Genomic DNA, 25135 nt, shown 5'->3' with positions numbered 1-25135 from the left:
TATTTTTGAAACGGAAAGTGTTTTTAAATTTACAAATAGTACTGATGACGTATACTCATATTATGCGCTCATTCGCCAGTGCCTGTAGTCGTGGCATTCTGACCAGGCGCTGGCGTTGATCGGCAGCGTTGCTCTGTAGTTCTCGGAAGTTGAAAACCGTCAAGCGGAGATGGGTGCCCAAGATGTGAGTGCTAACGATTTTGGTGTGGGCCATGTAGTGGCGATTCTATCTGTTCGGAAACTCCAGCGCGTTGAGCTCACCTGCCTTGGTTTTCGTGGGATCGAAATTGAGGCGTAGTTGGGGTTGCCATGCCTACCTTCCTCCCCATGCCGGCTTCCGTTTCGCGCCGATATTCGCAAACTCTGGCGTTCTCGCTGGAAGAACCACCGCTTCTCAGACTCTGTGTTGTGTAGGTAAAGCAGCGGACGCAGGGCAAGCAAATTTAAGAGCGCATTTGCACTGCGGCTACTTCGAAGTGCCCACGCCGGTCAGCTAAGCCTTGTTTTACGCTGTTCAACATGGCGGGTGTTCCATTTCCTTAAAACGAATTTCCGATGCCAAGTTGACGCGTTGGCTGTACGTTATTGAGGAGATGCTTGCGGGAATTGAACGAAGTGCATCATGGACTGGGAATGTTAGTTTGGTCCGAGATTTGCGTAAAAATTGACGGCTTGTCGACGATGCTTTCTTTGTTTGGGGGTAGGCTTAAGAAAGCCGGTGCGGGCGGTGGAAACGCGCACGTTTGATCTCCCGGTATGCCGACTAGTACGCCACGTCAGCCATTTTGAGCGCTTGCTTATCACATTCGTCCGGCCAGTTAGTTGCTTACTCCTTTTCCCTTAGCTGGAATTGCTCGCGAATGGAGTTAAACGTTACGGTCGACAAATGCCGGTCTGTAGCCTCCGCAGTCGTTGCTTGCGTAATCACCGGCGGCTTTTGAATACCGGTTCGATGTGGCTAATTTTGTCGTATTCTTTTCAGAACGAGAGTGAGCCTGAACAGTTCAGGAAGCTGTTCATTGGAGGCCTCGACTACAAGACCACAGAGGAGAGCCTGAAAGGCCATTTCGAGCAATGGGGTGAAGTCGTGGACTGCGTCGTCATGCGAGACCCGAGCACGAAGAAGAGCCGCGGCTTCGGCTTCATCACCTTCCGTCGCGCCCACATGGTCGACGACGCGCAAGCGGCACGACCTCACAAGGTGTGCTCCGCCGAAATTTTCCCGCCAGTTTGTCGGAATTCTCAACGTTCAAAATGTTGTGTGCTAGTTCTGCTTGCGCCATTGCAGATGCGTAGTATCTTAAACTATTTTTCTCGTATTGCTCTATCCTGATGCCAAGATCAACTCGCTTGCCGCGAAAACTCGCTGTAAGCGTGAATACGCGCAAAAAGCAAATGCGTGTGGCGACGGCACTTTGTTCTCGCATCATTCGCCGTGACGTCATATTTTGACAGCGTCTACTATGGCCTATGTTGTTGCTAATGCGTAAGTATGAAGTGCATTGTCCTGTGATGGGGCCAGAGACTTGGCATAAAAATTTCATATTTCGTTGAGTCAGTGTGGCCAAAATGCGAATAAAAGGTGTTTTGAAATCCGTGACGTCACGAGATTTTGGCGCGAAATTCAAGAATGAACCCAACCTAAGTTAACTCTCTCCTCTAACCTATCGTGGTGAAATGAACAAGTTTTCAGTCTTATATCTAAGCATGCATTTTTCTCTTTAGTGTCCTCTAATTTGCGTGAAACGTGCTTTCGCTCTAGCAAATGCATATTGGCTGTGTTTGCGTGTAGCCTCGAACTAGCAGATCAGTGTTTTAATTTTTGCGCGGGTTGGCTCCGTGGCGTGACACTTGAGGTTTACTTTGTGCAGGTCGATGGTCGTGAGGTTGAACCAAAGCGAGCTGTTCCTCGTGAGGAAGCTGGCAGACCGGAAGCACAGGCCACTGTCAAGAAAGTCTTCGTGGGCGGTCTCAAGGACGACGTTGACGAGTCCGACCTCCGGGACTACTTTTCACAGTTCGGCAACATCCTGTCTGTCAACTTGGTCACCGAGAAGGACACTGGCCGCAAGCGTGGCTTTGCCTTTGTCGAGTATGACGACTACGACCCAGTGGACAAGATTGTCCGTGAGTGTCTGCACCTCTGCGCACTTGTGAATTTTTCAAGTGTTCCTTTATTCCGTAATTAGTTTAGTTTGAAGTGCATTGAAGACTAGCTTAAACGAGATAGTGAAATCGTATCGAGGAAAAGGAGACATAACTGTTACTCAAGCCATGCGTGTGCTGCATAAGGAGTATGACGGGTAATGATTGTAATAACTGAAGATATGTAATGTACTAAACATATATTGGTAATCCTGACATAACTGCAGTTGCTTTGCTTCCTGCTCTTAAACATTTGTGAACTTTGAAGCATCTGCTTTTTCTCCTGAATAATAAAGAATCTAGTTGAGTGTAAGCACTCTTGTCCACTTCCATTGTCAGTCTGGTGCGCTTAAAACTAATTTTTAACACATGAATGCCTGCCATATAGCGTAACTCGCCATTTTGCTGAAACTTTCGATCATTTTGTCTTTCAGTGAAGCGCCACCACATGCTGAAGGGAAAGAGGACAGAGGTGAAGAAAGCGCTTTCTAAACAAGAGATGGAAAACCTCAAGAAGGACAAGCGGCCCGCATTCCGTGGCGGCCGCGGAGGTCGTGGGGACGGCTGGGAAGGTGGCTACGGCGGTGGCGGATATGGCGGTGGCGGTTACGGCGGCGGAGGATATGGCTCTGGTGGAGGCGGCTACGGTGGCGGTAGTGGTGGCTACGGCGGTGGCGGCTGGAACCAAGGTGGTGGAGGAGGCTACGGAGACAGCTTCAGCCAGGGTGGCTGGGGAGGTGGCGGCGGCGGAGACTTTGGCTCCGGCTACGGCAACAGCTACGGTGGCGGACCAATGCGGGGTGGACCAGGAGGCTACTCGCAGCGTGGCTCTGGCCCATACGGTAAGTTTTGTTCATCCGCAGTGACGTTACTGTTTGCACAAATAGGTCGAGTGTGTTGTGTACTAAGCAAAAAGAAATTGGAAGTGAATCCCGCACCACAATTAATACCAGATATTGGATATCGACCAACTAATCGCCAAGTCTGAGCATGTATATGGTGCAGGCACAGCTGCTAAGTTTTATTGTGCTTTCGAAGGAGGCTTGTTAAGCTGATACTGAGAGCATGCTAGGACAACACTTGCTTCTTCCATCACAGGTGTGGATATGTGGGCTTACAAGATTTTCTTCTTTGTTTCAGGCAATGGCAGTGCGGGTGGCTACCGGAGATAAACAGGTTCATCGTGTTTTTAACTGGGGGGTAAGTATGCAAAAGCAGCCGAGAGTTGTGGGCCCGGGAGTGATTGGTTATGTTTCCGACCCGCAGGGCGGCAGGAAAGCTTTGAGAGGGCAGAGCAGCCAGGGCTAGGCAGTGCAGCTTGGTCCGAGCTAGCTAGGCAACCGGCTAGCCCAGGTCTGGAGCTGTGCCAGCAGCAGCTCAGGCAGTGAGTGTCCTCGAGGAAGAACAGCCAGCCGCAGCACATCACATTCAACCCCGTCCTCATCACATACGCGCCTTTGTGTCTATACCATTGTATCTCTCTCACATCTTGTCTGTGGTCCCCCAAACGCAAGAGCGTTCTCTAGCCAGAGGAAGCACCCGTCGCTCCTGTAGATGTTGTCTTGTGGTTCACATCTCTGAGTCAATAAAGACTAGTGTTGTAAGACACAGCATCTAGTGCACAAGCGAGAGTCGTGTTGTTTTGTCTACTGTGAGCCTTAGTCCGTCTATCCCGTAAAGAGCTAGGCATGGCTGCCGGAGCTGGCCAAGGACTGGAGCTCGCTTCTGTCTAGGTGGTAGACAGGCGTGGATAGCGTAGCTGAGAGGAAGTCAGCTGCAGGAAGGCCATTACGTAGGTAAGCACAGGTTTCTTTACATACTGGGGCTGCTGCATGCCAGGGCAGGGTAACCCTTTCCGGTCGGCCAACAACCATTCCTCCTCCACTGTCTGGCCAGTTTGGCCGCATGCATATGGTGCTGGTGCCATCAGCTGCAGCTGGTGGGTTGTCTTGGAGTGATGTGCAGTGATGCAGAATGTCTGTCCAGGGATTGTATCTAGCAGTCCTTCCCTCGAAATCTGGTCCCTTTGAGAATTGGAGTAGTGGACCGGAAATGGTTAAGGACTGGTGTCCACTGCTTGAGCTAATTTGTTTGCCTGGTGCGAACTCTACTTCAAAGTGCGGAAAGAAAGCTACAGCAGTCTTTGCTGCTGCAACTCTGGGCTGCTCTGAACCTAGTAATGGGCCTTTTGCTTTGCCTTCAGAGTTGGAACAGGCTGCTGGCCTTGACGTGGACGCGGTGTGCTCAAGTTGCTGGGGAAGCTGGCAAAAGGTACGTGTGCTACTGTCGGGAGTTCCTGGTTAGGTTGCATTTATATGTAGCAGCTAAGTCAAATATGACAGTCTTTAAGTTTTCTACAAGGCATTGCTTTGTTGCACAGGCTTTCAAGAATGCCCATCCTCTAAAGATGTGCCCACAGGTGCAGTGAGTGTTTTGGTTCATGTTGGGCAATTATCCTAGTTAAATTTTCTTGTGCAACCTTTGAACTAATTGAGTTAATGCTAATCTGTTACCTCTCGATTAGTGGGGCATAGAAAACTGGTATGATTTACTCTCCATTCACACGAACTCCTTTCTTCTAGATAAGTCTGCAGGGGCTGGAACCTCCTGTAGATGACCAGCAGGCCCACTCGGCTTGGTGCACCAAGAATTGCCACTGGACCATAAAATGCACGACATCCTGCATTTGTACAATCTTGTGGAATCTAAAATAAAAAGTTCTGTGGCTGTATTTGTCCTGGAACCCCTGTGGAGCCACTGGCCAAAGCATTGGTTGGGGGCTACTTGGTGGGTGGATATATTTTCATAGTGGCAGAGTCATAATTTTTCACTGCCTAGGTTTGCATTAAGCTGGACCAAATTAAGTGCGAGTTGCAGTATCTAATTTGGCACTTTTAGTTTAGTGCAAAGGTGTGCACTTTCCAAGGTTATAGTGCTTGTAAATTGCTGGTTAAAATGAGGTACTTCAATATACCGTCCATCAAAAGTTCCAGGCAATGCTACCATAGGAATACATGGGATAGAGGCCTGGGACCTTTTGACTGACCCTGTATGTAGTGCAAAGCTATTGCCAGGATGCTGATGGCTAATGCAGGGTTCATGGCAACTTTGAAAGAAAAAAATTCAATGGTTTTTAAGGACTTTCAAGCACCTCGCGAAAGATTTTCAAGGACTTGAAACACTTCTTGAGATCGTAGAAAAAGGAAACTCCAGCTTTTACAGCATGAAGCACATTCTTCATTGCACACAATTGCCAACTACAGGAATTTGCACATTTCCTCTTTTTGCTCGCATTTTGTTCACTGTTTTCTGCAGGTTTCAGTATTCTGCTGATTCACCTCGCAATATGGATGCATTGCATGAGTATGTGTGCACGTGACACACAAAATGTGCATTGCCAGCCTTGGAATTTTTTAACCTTATATGAATATATAGATGACAATCGCCGTTAATATAACAAAAATGCAGGAAAAAACACTGGCAGCGCTTCCAACTGTGTCCTTTTACGGGCAATTATGTCTCGTAGCAAGTACCAACTAGGCGATCAACACGTTCACCTGATGAGCATATATGCACACACAAACATTTGCAATTGGGTCGGGTACCCTTCACTCTCCACTGACGCACAATAAAATCCTCGACCCTCTGATCAAAAGAAGGCTCATGCGAACATCACTTTCTAGGCTAAAGTGAATGGCAATTAGTGTCGAATAATTTTGAAGTGAATTCAAATAGTAGCGGGATTTAAATTGTAGTAAGATGCAAAGTATATGCGCAAAAATAACAAGTTTTAAAATTTCTCATACTTGGGCAATATAAGACGCTAATACAAAGAATGACTGAAGTGCAGAAGTGTGGCTTTGTGCTGGGACGGATTTCCCTTGACAAGGTCGTTTCTCGGCGCAGCAGTCCCGTATTGCAGTGAAACAGTCTTTAAGGAGGGTTACACGTGGTAGAATACGTATTTGTTCTTTTTAAATACTTTCAAATATTAAATTAATGTCATAGCAAATTGGAACCGTGTAATATGAGCTCGATTATTCGCACAGAACTATCCAAAATGTAAGTGCTAAAAATTGGCTCAACAAAAGTGTATTGACAAAATTCAAGGACATTTAAGGACCTACAAAAGTTAAGGGTTTTCAAGGCCTTGAAAATGCTATTTGAAAATTCCAGGGTTTTCACGGGTTTCAAGGACCACTATGAACCCTGTTTAAATGTCGTTGCAAGTTTAATACTCATAGAAGGGAACTGATCAGTAAGTTGCACAGCTTAGAGGAGGTTGGCAGGTATGTTGTGGCCTCCAATGCATGTCTAATGAGACTGCCTTTATTAGCTTGTTTGCAGCTAGGTATACCCACACTTGAGTACCAAGATGGGCATAAGCTTCCACTGGCATAGCCAGGAAACTCCCCCCAGCAAAGTTTTTTTTATTTTACATGTATATATAATATATGTATACATGCACACATACAAATGCATGCACAAGCATACATAATATAGTTGAACCCCCCGACTCAAATTGGTTACAAGGCAGCAAGTTGGGCCAGGAACACAGACAGCACTGTGCTGCCTCTCAACTGATGATTTATTGAATTGTTCACAGTTCAATAAAATATCATTTGAGAGTCAGTGCAGTGTTTTGTTTCCTCCCTTTTGTCCTTGTCTAGTGTTGCGCTGTAACCAAGTTCAAGATAAAAATTGGCTACGCTAATGATTGCAAAAAGGTTTTCACCGATCAAGACGGTGGAAACTGGAACACGAGTGTGTTCATGTTTTCATCATCTCGTCTTCATCGCACAGTTCAAAACATTTTTGAAACCATGAACCGACTAGCCCGACAACATGCCTTGCTACTGATTGCTTCAGTGTGGCATTGACCCTCGCATAAAAATGGCTTGCTGGCACTTTTCTACTGGGCAAAGCATATATATGGGAGTGCTTGACTTTTGAAAGGTGCAGTGGTGGTTTGCTGTGGAAACCGTTAATGCTTTATCAATAGCCCTGTTGAAGCTGGACCCCTGCCTGAAAAAAAAAAATGAATCTGTAAGGAAGTAGCACGCAGTTCCAAATTGGCCCCATGTGCTTCAGTTTGGTCAAGTGGCAACAGTTTTACTCAGTAGTTGGGAAGCAGGACACAGCTCTGCACTGGCCCTGTCGGCAACATTGGCCGAGATGAGTCCAAACGAAAGCAGCTCCGAGAGGGCCAGTGCATGCCAGCCACGGTTGGCCTTTGGGCTGGCTGGGCTTGGATGGGTGAGGCAGAGCACACGAGGTGGTTCGAAGGGGCTTGCAGAGAGTGCTGAGAGTGCTCTGTCCCTAGCATAGCAGCCTATGCCAACTATAGCCTCTGGTCTCAGCAGCTCCAGCACAGATAACAGGGCTGCATCACATATTGCCTGCAAAGGACAACCCAGGTGAAAGTCTCGAAGTACAGTGTGTGTATGCCACTTTGAAGTAATATACAAATTCCAGGGACTGTCATGGTTAATGAAAGACTTGGGGGGGGGGGGGGGGCAACATTTCAGCACCGGCAGACTAGGACTAAAGGAAGAGAGAAAATTATCAAGGGATGAACATTCCCTGCGAGTGAAGCCCTAGTGTCGTGGCCCCATTGGTTTGTGCCACTTCACGTGCCTGCTGGATTGGCCATCGCCGGTAACACGTTAAGGGACTAGGGAAAGCGTACAAACGTGTGCTACTTCGCTTATACACTAACGCAATGCTGTGCCTGGCAGTAATGGAACACTTTGATCCTACGATCATTGGCAGCTACCAACACTATGATGAAGTGACAGACACCTATCGCATGGTGTGGGCCTGCCAGAAAAATTTGGCTCTCGTTTCCCACCCCAACCCTACCCAAGACGTCTAGGAGGCGGCCCTGATAGGTTGCTCAGACTTTGAGGCCCAAAAGGCCTTGGTCAAGAGGGCCAGACAGGCAGCTTCAACCAATAGCGTCCCGGACTAAGGACTCCAACCGGTATGTAGGGCTGTACAAGTCCACACCTATAACAAATGCTTTCTACCGCCACCACCACCCATAGCTCCGAGATGCTCGGTGTACACTCTGGAGGATGGAATAGGCAGCCCACAGAGTATGGACTTTTCGAAGGTACATTTCCCAGGAGGGGGTGTTGAAAACAAGGAAGCGGAGCCAGAGTAGGAATGTCTTGTTTATTTGACACTGGGTTAAAACCTAAAAAAAATGGAATGCAGGCACACACTAGGGTCTACGCTCGCTTGTCGCTTCGTCTTTGCCGCCCTTCCGAAATAATATTTAACAAGGGGAATGCAACCTGCCCTGAGAATGCTGTCATTAAATGACACTGACAGCGAAAGTTGTGTTTGCGACTCTTTTACTGTAATTTGCAGCTCTGTCTGGTAATCCCGAAACTGAATTGTAACTGCTCTAATGCATTGTGTAGCTAATGCTAGTGTCGTTAATTGAGAACAATTTTGCATCAGTTCAAAATGCCTGCCTAAACACCATAAGAAACTAGCACCCCACAGGGGGGGAGTGCCTAAGATCACGTGCACTCAAGCTTTGGCATCGCTGAAAGCGCAGTTTTAAAATCGGGGGCCCCGTGCGCAGTAAAGAATGAAACGATGTGGGTGCTTTAGTACTGTTAAGCGCGTGCCCCCCCCCCAAAAAGCATTCCTGGCCGAAGCAGTCGGAACTACGTCAAGAGCAGCCTGACAACAGAGCGAGAGGGGGTGACAAACTCCTTGCCGGGTGCCAGTCGTAGTATTGTGCGTGCCCCGCAAAACTTCTGTGACGTCGAAAATACTCGCTTTACTCATGGAATGTAACGCGGGGCCTCGGTCTACGTCATACCAGTGGCGATGTCGCAAGGTGCTGCCAGCTCAGATGAGCACTCACGCTTACTTTAAAACCAAATTAAAATATATTAAAGGTAACGTCCCGCACTTATAATCGGTCAGAAGTGCCCACGTGTACAGGACAATCAAACAACACAGAAACGCAGACATCTTGAGGTTTCAGCTTTGGTGCCGGGGGGTCCCTTAAGCTATGTGGGTACAGGATAGAATAGAAGGTGTGTCTAGAATTTTTATTTATATGTTTGGCAGCATGTAAAAAATAAAAGTTAAACTATGAATGATATAACCTAACATTTAACAAAACAGATATTTTTATGACAAAAATTGTAACTGTAACACAAGAAAGACTGGTGGGGACGAAAAATTTTGTTACATCCATTTCCTACATTCGTTTATACTGGATCTGCTTGGGGAATCGCACATCACCGAGCCAGATTTTTGTCAAGTGCACGGCTCTTACTACAGGTGGTGAAGGAACATGCAAGGGAAACCCAAAGGCCCAATCAGAAATAATATACAGTATACAGAGCAACTTGCGAGCTGTCAGAGACATAGTGAGGGGGCATCAGATTTCTTTACACTGCCGGGAATTCATGATTGTGCAGCTAGATCTAAATATACAAGAGCATTTTCGCAATTAATCCTTATGAGAATGCTGCTGCCATCAGATTACCACTGTGGGGTCAAAAAGACTGGCAAACAGCAAGCATAAACTGCACGTCATGCCTGAAGATGCTGGCGGGCTTCGAGGGGCAGCTTGTTGGGTGTCAGGTTGGCACCGGAGGGGAGCAGGAACACGAGGGGACAGTAGTTGTGCACAAACCAGGGACCTCGGAGCAGCTCCCCGCCAATGGTGAGCTCGCGAAGTAGGCCCCAGAAGCGATGGCCGCTCACCTGCAGTATGCGTATTGCAAAACACACACACCTCTCTATAAAAAAGCATTGCGCTGTTGCATATTCTTTAGCATGTTGCATTATTGCAATAACCGCAACCAGTTCGTGCAATGTGTCTGTCAGCATTTCCCGGCTGGCACTTAGTCATATATGGGACAGTCCTTCCACAGCTATGGTTTCTTCTAAGTTTAGACTTGCTATTTTTTGTTGTTCAGTAATGGTTTAACTAAATTGAGCACCTCGCATTTTAGTCATTCATGTTAGTTTTAAACACCTGGACATTCATATCTAGACAAGGTGTCTACACCACCGGACGACCCTGCATGCGAAAGACAGCCCCTTGGAATTCCTAAGAGCAGTGATTCTCACACAATGCACAGGTGAAGTCAATGTTTGAAATGCCACACACTTCACTTGCCTACCCTTCATTTTGCCATAAATAAAATTGTTCTTATGGACAGCATTGAAAGCAAATGGAATATAGACCTTTATGGTCAACAGCACTACTCTTTGAAAAGTGTGAGTACAATATTGACAAGCTATTAAGGCAAGAAAAGGAAGGGACAGGCAGAATGAATGTGAATGTGCCAAATCAGCTATCAGCTGTGTCAATTGTGTGTCAACTGCCAAAAAGGGTGTCGGCTGTGGCTCTTGCAATACAGGGTTGCCAAGCAGGATTAACATTGCTTGTGGTATTGCCCGGAGCCTGAAGGACATCACTTCCTTTTATTTTTTTTAATGTTGGGGTTTAACGTCCCAAAACCACGATATGATTATGAGATATGCTGTAGTGGAGGACTCCAGAAATTTCGACCATCTGGGGTTCTTTAACGTGCACCTAAATCCAAACACACAGGCCTCAAGCATTCTCGCCTCCATCGGAAATGCAGCCGCGGTGGCCAAGATTGGAGGCACAGGCAAGTCCAGTAGAGCCTGCCAACACGCATGAATGCCTAAACCATTACTGGAGTCAATAACAGTGTGGCGTCCAAGTGCCGGAAGGCAGATTTTGAATTTGAGAGTTAGGTACACAAAATGCCAGTGTTTATTTTGTCCAGTTCTTGCATCAGTATTTGCAGGCCCACCCACATTTGCAATGAATAGTTCCCAACTAGCTCAACTCTCTGTCATTCTAAGGAAGGGCTACCTGCCTCACTCCTGGTGCAGCCAAGGCCCAACACAGGCCTTCGAGGATGCTCGTGCTTTGGCTTGGCTACATGGCCTTTGATTCCGAGCCAGCCGACGACGTGTGCCGTGTCACCAAATGGCACCTGCAGAGAAAAAAAACAAAACTGCTCGTATAACTGTTGTCATATATAATAGCCATTACCTGACCAACACAATTTACTACTGACTCTGAGACATTCTGCTCCCTGTGTGTAATTAGGTTGCACAGTAATAGTTTCTACCTTTCTTGTGGCCGTTTACATTGCTTTGTTATTTTTTTAATGGTGCTCATAGTGCTTAAAGTTACTTTTTAATTTAAGGAGTAACGTTAAGCTTCTATGAGTCATAAATTTTGGTGGCAGCGGCACAGTTCGCAAAAAAACTGCGCGCTGGCGAGTGTAAAGAACTGCGGGTGAACACAAACTTGGCTCTCAAACGTGCCCCGGTCACACGAGTGTTTGTATGCACTGTTTCTCAATAACCAAAGCACCCTCGATCATGGTCTTGTTGGTGATCACAGTGATGGAAGCGACATTTTGCTTTTTGGAGCACATTCTGGAGCAGAAAAAATGCTAGTTTGGAGCAGCTATTGGCATTTTTGGAGCAGATGGCAAACTATTCCAATCTACTCCTGGAGTTTAAAGCATTATTTAAGCATCTCATAAGTATTAATGCTTATTACTAAACATATTGCACATACAGTTATCACTGCAAATTGCAACAAACAAATAATTAAGCAGATGGGTGGCCACTGAACACTAAGTAAGATGAGCTATATGCTTAAATTGTTGGGTACTTGTGGTAGAAATGATATAAAACCGATAAAGCTAAGCCCCAAATCATAAAATAAACCACAATCACGTACAGCAGTTTATATAATCGGTAATAGAGCAAAGCAATCTGTTTTTTCATATTTGACCAAAATAGCCTGCATTTAAAAAAAAGAAACAAGAAACTAAGTATGGATAGGTTGAAAAAACAGCCTTGTCATTTTTTGTGGCAAAAATGAGGCCGGAGCTGACAAAGTGATAAATGTGAGAATGTCACTACTTGTGGCATTGTCGATATGCTAGTATGGAGCTAGTATAGAAACTCCATACTAGCATACTATACATACTATACTTGCGGACTTTTCTTGGCAATGAAGGAAAGGCTATGGGGGCGGAGCTATTGCACATGTACTGCTCCGCGAAGTAGTCCGGTTTGGCACGCGTTTAGAATTTAGTTTCAGTTTGTGAACCATCCGTATCTCCTGTGACGGCTGTTCGATTATTCGAGTGGCCATGGTCGAATAATAACATTCCATACTATTTGCTTTGTCTGCTTAGACAGCCATTTTGAAATTTGTCACAAGCTCCTTTGGTGAGTCATTGGAAAAGCTAGAGGGTGACAAGTGCTCACCTGAAGACAGAGACGTTATTTTGACTGTGAGGTGCACGTAAAAGGTGCAACGTTTTCACACGTGCAAAAACATGAAATGACACTGCGTAAAGTAAAACAAATATAAATTTTATATCTCCTTCGTGTGTGCTGCACCTCCTTTCAAAGAGTGTCCCATAGAAAATAGAACAATGTTGTTGTTTTTAATTCTCATGCAGAAAACACGGACGCAATTGTGGGACTATATTCTTCAGTGGTAGCACATGCATAGTTTGGCTCTGCAGCCTTCTCTTCATTGCCAAGAAAAGTTGTCTGCGAGTATAGAATGATAGTAGACAGACAGCTTGTTTTTTGTTTCGTTCAGGCTCGCTGGATGATCATGTGCTTAAAGTTCATTGCTTTCAGTTTACCAGCGCCATTTCGGAACAGGTCCGGAGCAATTACTAACAAAAATTACAGTTCGGAGCAGCATGGAGCAGCATTTATCTTTTGGAGCAGTTTGGAGCAGCACTGTGATCAGCCGCTTTTGATATGGCAGTCTTGTCTTTCATCGAAGTGACTTGTCCTTTCACGTTGCCACACTTCATTGCTGCCTTTCATTGTTTCATACATTACCATCATTGTTGCCTGTAGCAACAGGAAAAAAAATCACCTTTTTGCATGCTGCAAAGGCGTACCTCAATCAAGGTTTGTAAAAAGATTTGTTAGAGCGTTTTTTTTTTAAATAAATGTGTGTACTGTGTTTTTCAACACAATAGCATTAACTTTTCACATAAGCTTTTTCCCCTTTCAGCCAAGCTTTTTGGGCATTTCATTCTGCTGACCTCGTCAGCCCTCAACATAGACTTTCATTGCAATGTTTTCTTTGCTACTGATGAGAATGTATTTTTGGTCAATTAACTTTGTGCAGAGTTGCATGTTTATTAATGGTACATAATACAAATGTTTAATGTTAATCTAGCCTGAAAGAGGAGCTCTAGATTTCGCATTATTGAAAAGACGTGTGGAAGATTTTGCCAGTGGGGCAACGGTAAACTACTTTAAAACAGCCACTTGCATTCCCATCAATGATGATACATTCTGAGCATTTCCTGTGTGTGAACAAAGGTACGAATTGTAGAATATAATGTAAGCTGCAGTTAACTGTGAAATGTCACATTTACCACAAAAAAGATACCATAAAGCACGTCACGTGATAACAAGGATTCCAAACTCATCCCTTTGTGGCAGATGCCAAAGTAAAGCTTATACAAATCTGATATCAGAAAACACACAGCTATGAGTGGTGATCAAGTTCTTATGCAGCTAGTTAAGACGAAGCACATCTTGAAAGTTAATTCTCATTATGACATAATAAATTAATGTGCTTTACCCAATGTTGATGCATTAGCTCTTTTTGCTGCAGTTGCGTTGCAAACGTTGGCAAGCATACACAGCAAAAGAGATATATATATATATATATGTTTACAGTACGTGGCATATTGCAGTGTGCTTATTGATTGGAACATGAGTGGTGTGGCCGGGTGGATTCTTGCATCTGTACATCATCAAACTTATTCGCCTTAAGCAGTAGCTGAGGCGCCTAATTTAGTTCCCAATTTGCAGTGAGTGCTGTTGCCATGTCAACCGTGCACTAATTACAGCTGATCGACGTTACGGCTTGGGGATCTCAACCATCTCTTCTACCACACAAGTTCTGGTGACGAAACTGCAGCTGCCAAATCTAACGGTTCACAAAGACGGCTCATTTTAGCGTGACGTATACAAATTAATGATTTAGCCGATGACAACACGAAAGAGTGCTCAATCGAAACCAACGTGATCGAAACGCGCACACAGAAAACAGAAACAAGAACCACGATTACGTCACGTGCGCGTACTTGCACTTCACTCCGCACGTTCCTTAGTACAGTAGTGACAGGTTTCCATGATTACCATTAGTGGATGTACTGCACACGCAGGCTAATTCGAACACAGGACGGGCAGAAAAGGGGAAAATGTACCCCGTTTTGAGCCATGCCGAAGGGGCCAGGGTTCATGCCAAGAAACAGCACCCGCTTTCTAGTCCTGCAGTATTTACGCACAAAGCACTCGTGCGTTTCGCGGGCGTATTCCAGGGGATTATACACGTGGGAAACTTTGGAGCCGTACGGAATGCGTGAAAGCAGTTCGCTCTGATTCTGTTCGATGGCGAGGAAGGCGTCCGCAATTTCGTCGCCGGCGGTGGCATCATTGCACGTCATGCGCACTGCCAGGCAACTGTTGCTGATAGTCGATCGCGTCGCGTCTCTTTTAAGAGCAAACACTGCACTTCGTAGCGAACCGCTGTCAACGCACACAGAGCAAACACAGAACTGGCGACCACAGCAAACAAAAACCGTAACAAGATCCTGCCATAGTCATCAATAGCCAACTCAAGCACACACAAAAAACGTTAACGTTTAAACTTGATGTTGATTTGAATTATTAAAAAAAATCATTTTCAATAAAGTAGTACCGTTTATCAAAAATGATTGCTGCGCTTTTTAATTGATATGTTTGTTACGTCATGGTTACGTAAAATTAGTTTGACTAGCTGCCGCTGTAAAAACTTAGCGCTGCTAAGCACACTAAAACAAGGAATTTAGGCAATTTGAACACTATTTATCTATTGCCTCTTTTCTTTATCTAAATAGTTTCACGTTCTAATTAATTTATTTTTATTACTATTCTAATTACAAACGCACTGCCTGGTTTTTGGTTGTTCCGGCTATATTTTACTCTACGGCTATCATCATCATCATTACCTTGCTGAACCAGCAAGTAGGTAAACAAACATACGAAGTTACCTTACCAACCTTACGACGTGCTGCCCGTGCTGCCGGTGCTGCCTGCCAGTTTCCAAAACCGTTGTCGCTCGATTCTTACGAGTCCTTCTGGTAACGTCGCAATTCGTGGCAGCGCGGGATGGTGTGACGTGTTGTCTTCGCTCGTAGCGTCGTCGGTGGCCGAACCCGCGAGGCTGGGCGGATGCCGTAGTAACGCGATGATCCCCCCGCCCGCACGCTGAAACAGCTGAGCGGCGATGGCAGCGACGAAGGACGTGTCCCGCTCGCCGTTCGAGATCCTCAGCTTCGTACCTCAGGGCCATGAGAAGGCGCTCAAGCTGGCCGTGTACAACACGGCCACGCTGGTGTTCGCCGCCTTCGTGAGCGCAGCCGGTGTGGCCGTGTACTTCATACTGCAGCCCTTCCTGGGCCCGCTCCTGTGGGCTCTGCTGTTCGGCTCGGTGCTTCACCCATTCAAGCGGTCGCTGTGCCTACTCCTGGGCGGATGGCTGGACGCGCTACGCGAGGCAGGCACCCCGTTGGCCGTGGGCGTGTTCTGCCTGCCCTTCCAGGTGGTCGACAGCGTGGCCGAGCGCGCCTGCAACACGGTGCTGCAGTACTTCAAGTGGTTCCTTGCCGCCTCCATAGTGGTGCCCCTCGTCTACTTCGCGCACCACTTCCTGCCCGTCACGGTGGCCTGGAAAGTGTTCGCCGTCCTGCGTGTCTTCTACCACATCGTCTCTGCCACGATGGAGATCTTCGCCTCGGGATGGATGGTAGGTGCCACCTCGGGGACCACCTTGTGGCCTAAGTTTTCGGCTAGTTAGCTTTTTGTGGGGAGCGAGGGAGGGCTGCATTGCATCGTTGACGGTGTCGTTCTGTGATCGTTAGCAGCCTCTAGGCGCTGAAAGCACAACCTTATGCTTGCCAAATCAGTTTGTGTGTCTGCGAGCGAGCCATTTTACTCGTAATCTTTACTTGTGTAAGCGGCAAGCTAGTTGGTATTTGTTTGAATTAGCCGTGAAGGATTGACCTACTTAACGTCGCACCCACCTGTCTGAGTGGCTCAGCGGCTCTGGCATTCTGCTACGCAGCGAGAGGACACGGGTTCGAATACCGCACACGAGTGCCACATTCGCGTGGTAATGAAAAAAAAAAAAACACAGAAATTACCGCGCCGTACGCCGGCGTGGTTTCTCCAATGCATAAATTGATCATTATTTTGGCTACGCAGAAAGAAAAATTCTGACACACACTGGGGTCAGACTTTGTAACATGTCCGTGTGTCGCAGGGTGCTATTTTGTGCAGTTCGTCGCGGAATGTGTTGACATTTTGCCAGTCAAGACAAATTTCGGTTTCTTATCTTCATTTGAACTTGTACACATTATGTAGGGTGTTGTAAATAAACCACCCAAGTGCGAATTCAGCGCAATTGTAACTTTGCAAAACTCGATAGAATAAAAAACAAACAGAAAGAAACCAGTTCTCATATATAGGAAAGGTGAACCGATCTCGTTGGCTTCAGTTCACCAGAGCAAAGCGGAGATTTCCTTTTGGCACTGTGGCAATCTCCGTCAGCCTCTCGCTCTGGTGCAGGGCCCCATTAGAAACCTCTCGGGGTTGAAACGCTTGCACATTCAGCTTTGAACTTTGTTTGTTTCTTGTGGTCGTTGCCAGCTCTAATTTCTCATGGACGGTGGGGGGAGGGGGGGCCCTGCGGCTTTTTTTGAAGCCTGCTACTTTGCCTCGAGTTGAGACTTGGCTCCAACCCAGGTGCTTGCAAAACAACTTGAGCCTCAAGACGTTTGTACTCAGTCAGGGATACGCACAGTTGTTTGTGCCCTCCTGTGCCACGCGCTGCTCGTTGCGGTTGTGGCTGGTTCATCAAACGACTGTTTACTCCCACACGCTGAACGGTGCCACTCTCTTGCCGACTGGGCTCACAACTGGCACGACAAGCCGTTATGGGTTTGCACCTTTTCGAAGTCAGCTAGTGCCACATTTTGAAACAGTATAGAAATGCTGACACAGTTGTCGATGGGAAGAGCTGACATGCTGGTCCAGGAATTGTATTCAGGAAAAGGTATTGTGAGCATTTAAGGGCATCATTCTTTTGCTTATTGGTTGGCTCAGGTAGTAGATTGAAAACTTGGAAAAATTCTGCAGGCGACAGCTATAAGTGCCACGTCTGACCCTGACCTTGGAAAATGTGAATTGTGTGTTAAAAAACCCCACATGACCTTAGTCAGTTAAAATAAAATTTAAGGATCAAGCCAGAATCGAACCCAAATATTTTGTGCGGCAGTCAAGTATTCTACCACAGAGCCACGCGAGCGCTTGTAAGCACTTTGTAAAAGGACCCTATACAGTCGTCATATCGGACAAGGGGTCACGCAGTCTCGTTAACAGATGTAATTATTGCATTATAGAATCGCACCATGCATCATACCATGTGAATTACGTAATGAGTGGGTGGTTGAAAGCTGCCAACCCGTTACAAAGGGCGTCATGATCGGCCACAGCATCATGAGTATGCCATGGGAAATTAAGTGCGTGCAGCAGCTGTGGCACTATGACTTACATATGGCTGTGCAAGACATTGCTTTATTGCAGTAGGAAGTTTATATGCCTAAATCATATCCTTGCTTGCTTGCCAATGTGCCGTTGGCGTGGTCACTGCCACGGTGTGACATATGGATTGCTGGGCCACTCTGTTCACAACACGAACTTTCTGTGCACTACAAAGGAAATAGTGAATGATGTTGGTGCCTAGAATAACAACATAAACTGCAGTGCTGTGTAGAAACAGACCATGAGAACTATGTGACTCTTCAGGAAATGAAATGTGCGCTACAAAGGAAATAGTGAATGATGTTGGTGCCTAGAATAACAGCATAAACTGCAGTGCTGTGTAGAAACAGACCATGAGAACTATGCGACTCTTCAGGAAATGAAATGTGCACTACAAAGAAAATAGTGAATGATGTTGGTGCCTAGAGTAACAACATAAACTGCAGTGCTGTGTAGAAACAGACCATGAGAACTATGTGACTCTTCAGGAAATGAAATGTGCACTACAAAGGAAATAGTGAATGATGTTGGTGCCTAGAATAACAGCATAAACTGCAGTGCTGTGTAGAAACAGACCATGAGAACTATGTGACTCTTCAGGAAATGAAATGTGCACTACAAAGGAAATAGTGAATGATGTTGGTGCATAGAATAACAACATAAACTGCAGTGCTGTGTAGAAACAGACCATGAGAACTATGTGACTCTTCAGGAAATGAAATGTGCACTACAAAGAAAATAGTGAATGATGTTGGTGCCTAGAATAACAACATAAACTGCAGTGCTGTGTAGAAACAGACCATGAGAACTATGTGACTCTTCAGGAAATGAAATGTGCACTACAAAGAAAATAGTGAATGATGTTGGTGCCTAGAGTAACAACATAAACTGCAGTGCTGTGTAGAAACAGACCATGAGAACTATGCGACTCTTCAGGAAATGAAATGTGCACTACAAAGAAAATAGTGAATGATGTTGGTGCCTAGAATAACAACATAAACTGCAGTGCTGTGTAGAAACAGACCATGAGAACTATGTGACTCTTCAGGAAATGAAATGTGCACTACAAAGAAAATAGTGAATGATGTTGGTGCCTAGAATAACAACATAAACTGCAGTGCTGTGTAGAAACAGACCATGAGAACTATGTGACTCTTCAGGAAATGAAATGTGCACTACAAAGAAATAGTGAATGATGTTGGTGCCTAGAATAACAACATAAACTGCAGTGCTGTGTAGAAACAGACCATGAGAACTATGTGACTCTTCAGGAAATGAAATGTGCACTACAAAGAAAATAGTGAATGATGTTGGTGCCTAGAATAACAGCATAAACTGCAGTGCTGTGTAGAAACAGACCATGAGAACTATGTGACTCTTCAGGAAATGAAATGTGCACTACAAAGAAAATAGTGAATGATGTTGGTGCCTAGAATAACAACATAAACTGCAGTGCTGTGTAGAAACAGACCATGAGAACTATGCGACTCTTCAGGAAATGAAATGTGCACTACAAAGAAAATAGTGAATGATGTTGGTGCCTAGAATAACAACATAAACTGCAGTGCTGTGTAGAAACAGACCATGAGAACTATGTGACTCTTCAGGAAATGAAATGTGCACTACAAAGAAAATAGTGAATGATGTTGGTGCCTAGAATAACAGCATAAACTGCAGTGCTGTGTAGAAACAGACCATGAGAACTATGTGACTCTTCAGGAAATGAAATGTGCACTACAAAGAAAACAGTGAATGATGTTGGTGCCTAGAATAACAGCATAAACTGCAGTGCTGTGTAGAAACAGACCATGAGAACTATGTGACTCTTCAGGAAATGAAATGTGCACTACAAAGGAAACAGTGAATGATGTTGGTGCATAGAATAACAAATTAAACTGCAGTGCTGTGTAGAAACAGACCATGAGAACTATGTGACTCTTCAGGAAATGAAATGTGCACTACAAAGAAAATAGTGAATGATGTTGGTGCCTAGAATAACAACATAAACTGCAGTGCTGTGTAGAAACAGACCATGAGAACTATGTGACTCTTCAGGAAATGAAATGTGCACTACAAAGGAAATAGTGAATGATGTTGGTGCCTAGAATAACAGCATAAACTGCAGTGCTGTGTAGAAACAGACCATGAGAACTATGTGACTCTTCAGGAAATGAAATGTGCACTACAAAGGAAATAGTGAATGATGTTGGTGCCTAGAATAACAACATAAACTGCAGTGCTGTGTAGAAACAGACCATGAGAACTATGTGACTCTTCAGGAAATGAAATGTGCACTACAAAGAAAATAGTGAATGATGTTGGTGCATAGAATAACAAATTAAACTGCAGTGCTGTGTAGAAACAGACCATGAGAACTATGTGACTCTTCAGGAAATGAAATGTGCACTACAAAGGAAACAGTGAATGATGTTGGTGCCTAGAATAACAGCATAAACTGCAGTGCTGTGTAGAAACAGACCATGAGAACTATGCGACTCTTCAGGAAATGAAATGTGCACTACAAAGAAAATAGTGAATGATGTTGGTGCCTAGAATAACAGCATAAACTGCAGTGCTGTGTAGAAACAGACCATGAGAACTATGTGACTCTTCAGGAAATGAAATGTGCACTACAAAGGAAACAGTGAATGATGTTGGTGCCTAGAATAACATCATAAACTGCAGTGCTGTGTAGAAACAGACCATGAGAACTATGTGACTCTTCAGGAAATGAAATGTGCACTACAAAGGAAACAGTGAATGATGTTGGTGCCTAGAATAACAGCATAAACTGCAGTGCTGTGTAGAAACAGACCATGAGAACTATGTGACTCTTCAGGAAATGAAATGTGCACTACAAAGGAAACTAGTGAATGATGTTGGTGCCTAGAATAACAGCATAAACTGCAGTGCTGTGTAGAAACAGACCATGAGAACTATGTGACTCTTCAGGAAATGAAATGTGCACTACAAAGGAAATAGTGAATGATGTTGGTGCCTAGAATAACAGCATAAACTGCAGTGCTGTGTAGAAACAGACCATGAGAACTATGTGACTCTTCAGGAAATGAAATGTGCACTACAAAGGAAACAGTGAATGATGTTGGTGCCTAGAATAACAGCATAAACTGCAGTGCTGTGTAGAAACAGACCATGAGAACTATGTGACTCTTCAGGAAATGAAATGTGCACTACAAAGGAAACAGTGAATGATGTTGGTGCCTAGAATAACAGCATAAACTGCAGTGCTGTGTAGAAACAGACCATGAGAACTATGTGACTCTTCAGGAAATGAAATGTGCACTACAAAGGAAACAGTGAATGATGTTGGTGCCTAGAATAACAGCATAAACTGCAGTGCTGTGTAGAAACAGACCATGAGAACTATGTGACTCTTCAGGAAATGAAATGTGCACTACAAAGGAAATAGTGAATGATGTTGGTGCCTAGAATAACAGCATAAACTGCAGTGCTGTGTAGAAACAGACCATGAGAACTATGTGACTCTTCAGGAAATGAAATGTGCACTACAAAGAAAATAGTGAATGATGTTGGTGCCTAGAATAACAGCATAAACTGCAGTGCTGTGTAGAAACAGACCATGAGAACTATGTGACTCTTCAGGAAATGAAATGTGCACTACAAAGGAAACAGTGAATGATGTTGGTGCCTAGAATAACAGCATAAACTGCAGTGCTGTGTAGAAACAGACCATGAGAACTATGTGACTCTTCAGGAAATGAAATGTGCACTACAAAGGAAATAGTGAATGATGTTGGTGCATAGAATAACAAATTAAACTGCAGTGCTGTGTAGAAACAGACCATGAGAACTATGTGACTCTTCAGGAAATGAAATGTGCACTACAAAGAAAATAGTGAATGATGTTGGTGCCTAGAATAACAACATAAACTGCAGTGCTGTGTAGAAACAGACCATGAGAACTATGTGACTCTTCAGGAAATGAAATGTGCACTACAAAGAAAATAGTGAATGATGTTGGTGCCTAGAATAACAGCATAAACTGCAGTGCTGTGTAGAAACAGACCATGAGAACTATGTGACTCTTCAGGAAATGAAATGTGCACTACAAAGGAAACAGTGAATGATGTTGGTGCCTAGAATAACAGCATAAACTGCAGTGCTGTGTAGAAACAGACCATGAGAACTATGTGACTCTTCAGGAAATGAAATGTGCACTACAAAGGAAATAGTGAATGATGTTGGTGCCTAGAATAACAGCATAAACTGCAGTGCTGTGTAGAAACAGACCATGAGAACTATGTGACTCTTCAGGAAATGAAATGTGCACTACAAAGAAATAGTGAATGATGTTGGTGCCTAGAATAACAACATAAACTGCAGTGCTGTGTAGAAACAGACCATGAGAACTATGTGACTCTTCAGGAAATGAAATGTGCACTACAAAGGAAATAGTGAATGATGTTGGTGCCTAGAATAACAGCATAAACTGCAGTGCTGTGTAGAAACAGACCATGAGAACTATGCGACTCTTCAGGAAATGAAATGTGCACTACAAAGGAAAATAGTGAATGATGTTGGTGCCTAGAATAACAGCATAAACTGCAGTGCTGTGTAGAAACAGACCATGAGAACTATGTGACTCTTCAGGAAATGAAATGTGCACTACAAAGGAAATAGTGAATGATGTTGGTGCCTAGAATAACAGCATAAACTGCAGTGCTGTGTAGAAACAGACCATGAGAACTATGTGACTCTTCAGGAAATGAAATGTGCACTACAAAGGAAATAGTGAATGATGTTGGTGCCTAGAATAACAGCATAAACTGCAGTGCTGTGTAGAAACAGACCATGAGAACTATGTGACTCTTCAGGAAATGAAATGTGCACTACAAAGGAAAATAGTGAATGATGTTGGTGCCTAGAATAACAACATAAACTGCAGTGCTGTGTAGAAACAGACCATGAGAACTATGTGACTCTTCAGGAAATGAAATGTGCACTACAAAGGAAATAGTGAATGATGTTGGTGCCTAGAATAACAGCATAAACTGCAGTGCTGTGTAGAAACAGACCATGAGAACTATGTGACTCTTCAGGAAATGAAATGTGCACTACAAAGGAAATAGTGAATGATGTTGGTGCCTAGAATAACAGCATAAACTGCAGTGCTGTGTAGAAACAGACCATGAGAACTATGTGACTCTTCAGGAAATGAAATGTGCACTACAAAGGAAATAGTGAATGATGTTGGTGCCTAGAATAACAACATAAACTGCAGTGCTGTGTAGAAACAGACCATGAGAACTATGTGACTCTTCAGGAAATGAAATGTGCACTACAAAGGAAAATAGTGAATGATGTTGGTGCCTAGAATAACAACATAAACTGCAGTGCTGTGTAGAAACAGACCATGAGAACTATGTGACTCTTCAGGAAATGAAATGTGCACTACAAAGGAAAATAGTGAATGATGTTGGTGCCTAGAATAACAGCATAAACTGCAGTGCTGTGTAGAAACAGACCATGAGAACTATGTGACTCTTCAGGAAATGAAATGTGCACTACAAAGAAAATAGTGAATGATGTTGGTGCCTAGAATAACAACATAAACTGCAGTGCTGTGTAGAAACAGACCATGAGAACTATGTGACTCTTCAGGAAATGAAATGTGCACTACAAAGAAAATAGTGAATGATGTTGGTGCCTAGAATAACAACATAAACTGCAGTGCTGTGTAGAAACAGACCATGAGAACTATGTGACTCTTCAGGAAATGAAATGTGCACTACAAAGGAAATAGTGAATGATGTTGGTGCCTAGAATAACAACATAAACTGCAGTGCTGTGTAGAAACAGACCATGAGAACTATGTGACTCTTCAGGAAATGAAATGTGCACTACAAAAGAAATAGTGAATGATGTTGGTGCCTAGAATAACAGCATAAACTGCAGTGCTGTGTAGAAACAGACCATGAGAACTATGTGACTCTTCAGGAAATGAAATGTGCACTACAAAGAAAATAGTGAATGATGTTGGTGCCTAGAATAACAACATAAACTGCAGTGCTGTGTAGAAACAGACCATGAGAACTATGTGACTCTTCAGGAAATGAAATGTGCACTACAAAGGAAATAGTGAATGATGTTGGTGCCTAGAATAACAACATAAACTGCAGTGCTGTGTAGAAACAGACCATGAGAACTATGTGACTCTTCAGGAAATGAAATGTGCACTACAAAGGAAATAGTGAATGATGTTGGTGCCTAGAATAACAGCATAAACTGCAGTGCTGTGTAGAAACAGACCATGAGAACTATGTGACTCTTCAGGAAATGAAATGTGCACTACAAAGGAAATAGTGAATGATGTTGGTGCCTAGAATAACAACATAAACTGCAGTGCTGTGTAGAAACAGACCATGAGAACTATGTGACTCTTCAGGAAATGAAATGTGCACTACAAAGAAAATAGTGAATGATGTTGGTGCCTAGAATAACAGCATAAACTGCAGTGCTGTGTAGAAACAGACCATGAGAACTATGTGACTCTTCAGGAAATGAAATGTGCACTACAAAGAAATAGTGAATGATGTTGGTGCCTAGAATAACAACATAAACTGCAGTGCTGTGTAGAAACAGACCATGAGAACTATGTGACTCTTCAGGAAATGAAATGTGCACTACAAAGAAATAGTGAATGATGTTGGTGCCTAGAATAACAACATAAACTGCAGTGCTGTGTAGAAACAGACCATGAGAACTATGTGACTCTTCAGGAAATGAAATGTGCACTACAAAGAAAATAGTGAATGATGTTGGTGCCTAGAATAACAACATAAACTGCAGTGCTGTGTAGAAACAGACCATGAGAACTATGTGACTCTTCAGGAAATGAAATGTGCACTACAAAGAAAATAGTGAATGATGTTGGTGCCTAGAATAACAACATAAACTGCAGTGCTGTGTAGAAACAGACCATGAGAACTATGTGACTCTTCAGGAAATGAAATGTGCACTACAAAGAAAATAGTGAATGATGTTGGTGCCTAGAATAACAACATAAACTGCAGTGCTGTGTAGAAACAGACCATGAGAACTATGTGACTCTTCAGGAAATGAAATGTGCACTACAAAGAAAATAGTGAATGATGTTGGTGCCTAGAATAACAACATAAACTGCAGTGCTGTGTAGAAACAGACCATGAGAACTATGTGACTCTTCAGGAAATGAAATGTGCACTACAAAGAAAATAGTGAATGATGTTGGTGCCTAGAATAACAGCATAAACTGCAGTGCTGTGTAGAAACAGACCATGAGAACTATGTGACTCTTCAGGAAATG

At 44.1% G+C, this 25135-nt stretch overlaps 3 protein-coding genes across 6 annotated transcripts in view; 2 read left to right on the top strand and 1 right to left on the bottom strand.

Moving 5' to 3' along the window:
- Nucleotides 1–28: 28 nt before the first annotated feature.
- On the top strand, nucleotides 29–3770 carry LOC119394183 (heterogeneous nuclear ribonucleoprotein 87F). 2 transcript variants are annotated; one of them, XM_049415683.1, is made up of 6 exons: nucleotides 29–184; nucleotides 983–1201; nucleotides 1872–2127; nucleotides 2580–2987; nucleotides 3286–3338; nucleotides 3406–3770. In XM_049415683.1, the coding sequence occupies exons 1-5, from the start codon at nucleotides 170–172 to the stop codon at nucleotides 3315–3317; spliced, it is 930 nt and encodes a 309-aa protein (XP_049271640.1). In that variant the 5' UTR covers nucleotides 29–169; the 3' UTR covers nucleotides 3318–3338; nucleotides 3406–3770. The 2 variants fall into 2 exon arrangements, with proteins under 2 accessions (XP_049271640.1, XP_037517376.1); XM_037661448.2 differs by having other exon boundaries at nucleotides 30–184; nucleotides 3286–3345; nucleotides 3412–3770.
- A 3466-nt stretch (nucleotides 3771–7236) lies between these two features.
- On the bottom strand, nucleotides 7237–14773 carry LOC119394184 (single-strand selective monofunctional uracil DNA glycosylase). The gene is made up of 4 exons (XM_037661450.2): nucleotides 14433–14773; nucleotides 11034–11153; nucleotides 9715–9882; nucleotides 7237–7544 (listed from the first exon to the last, which is right to left on the bottom strand). Exons 1-4 carry the CDS (start codon nucleotides 14670–14672, stop codon nucleotides 7242–7244), a joined length of 831 nt encoding a protein of 276 aa, XP_037517378.1. The 5' UTR covers nucleotides 14673–14773; the 3' UTR covers nucleotides 7237–7241.
- A 513-nt stretch (nucleotides 14774–15286) lies between these two features.
- Nucleotides 15287–25135, top strand: part of LOC119394177 (transmembrane protein 245) — a 75131-nt gene continuing 65282 nt past the window's right edge. For 2 of the 3 annotated variants that reach the window (XM_037661435.2, XM_049415671.1), the window contains exon 1: nucleotides 15288–16012. In XM_037661435.2, the coding sequence (XP_037517363.1) occupies nucleotides 15494–16012 (519 nt within the window). In that variant the 5' untranslated portion in view covers nucleotides 15288–15493. Of the gene's footprint in view, nucleotides 16013–25135 lie in introns of all 3 variants that reach the window. The other variant, XM_037661436.2, reaches the window with a different exon arrangement.

This window comes from Rhipicephalus sanguineus, chromosome 5 (genome assembly GCF_013339695.2).
Source record: "Rhipicephalus sanguineus isolate Rsan-2018 chromosome 5, BIME_Rsan_1.4, whole genome shotgun sequence".
NCBI classification, from domain to species: Eukaryota; Metazoa; Arthropoda; class Arachnida; order Ixodida; family Ixodidae; genus Rhipicephalus; species Rhipicephalus sanguineus.
Note: the sequence above shows the minus strand (reverse complement) of the source record. Positions and strands in the feature narration are given on the sequence as shown.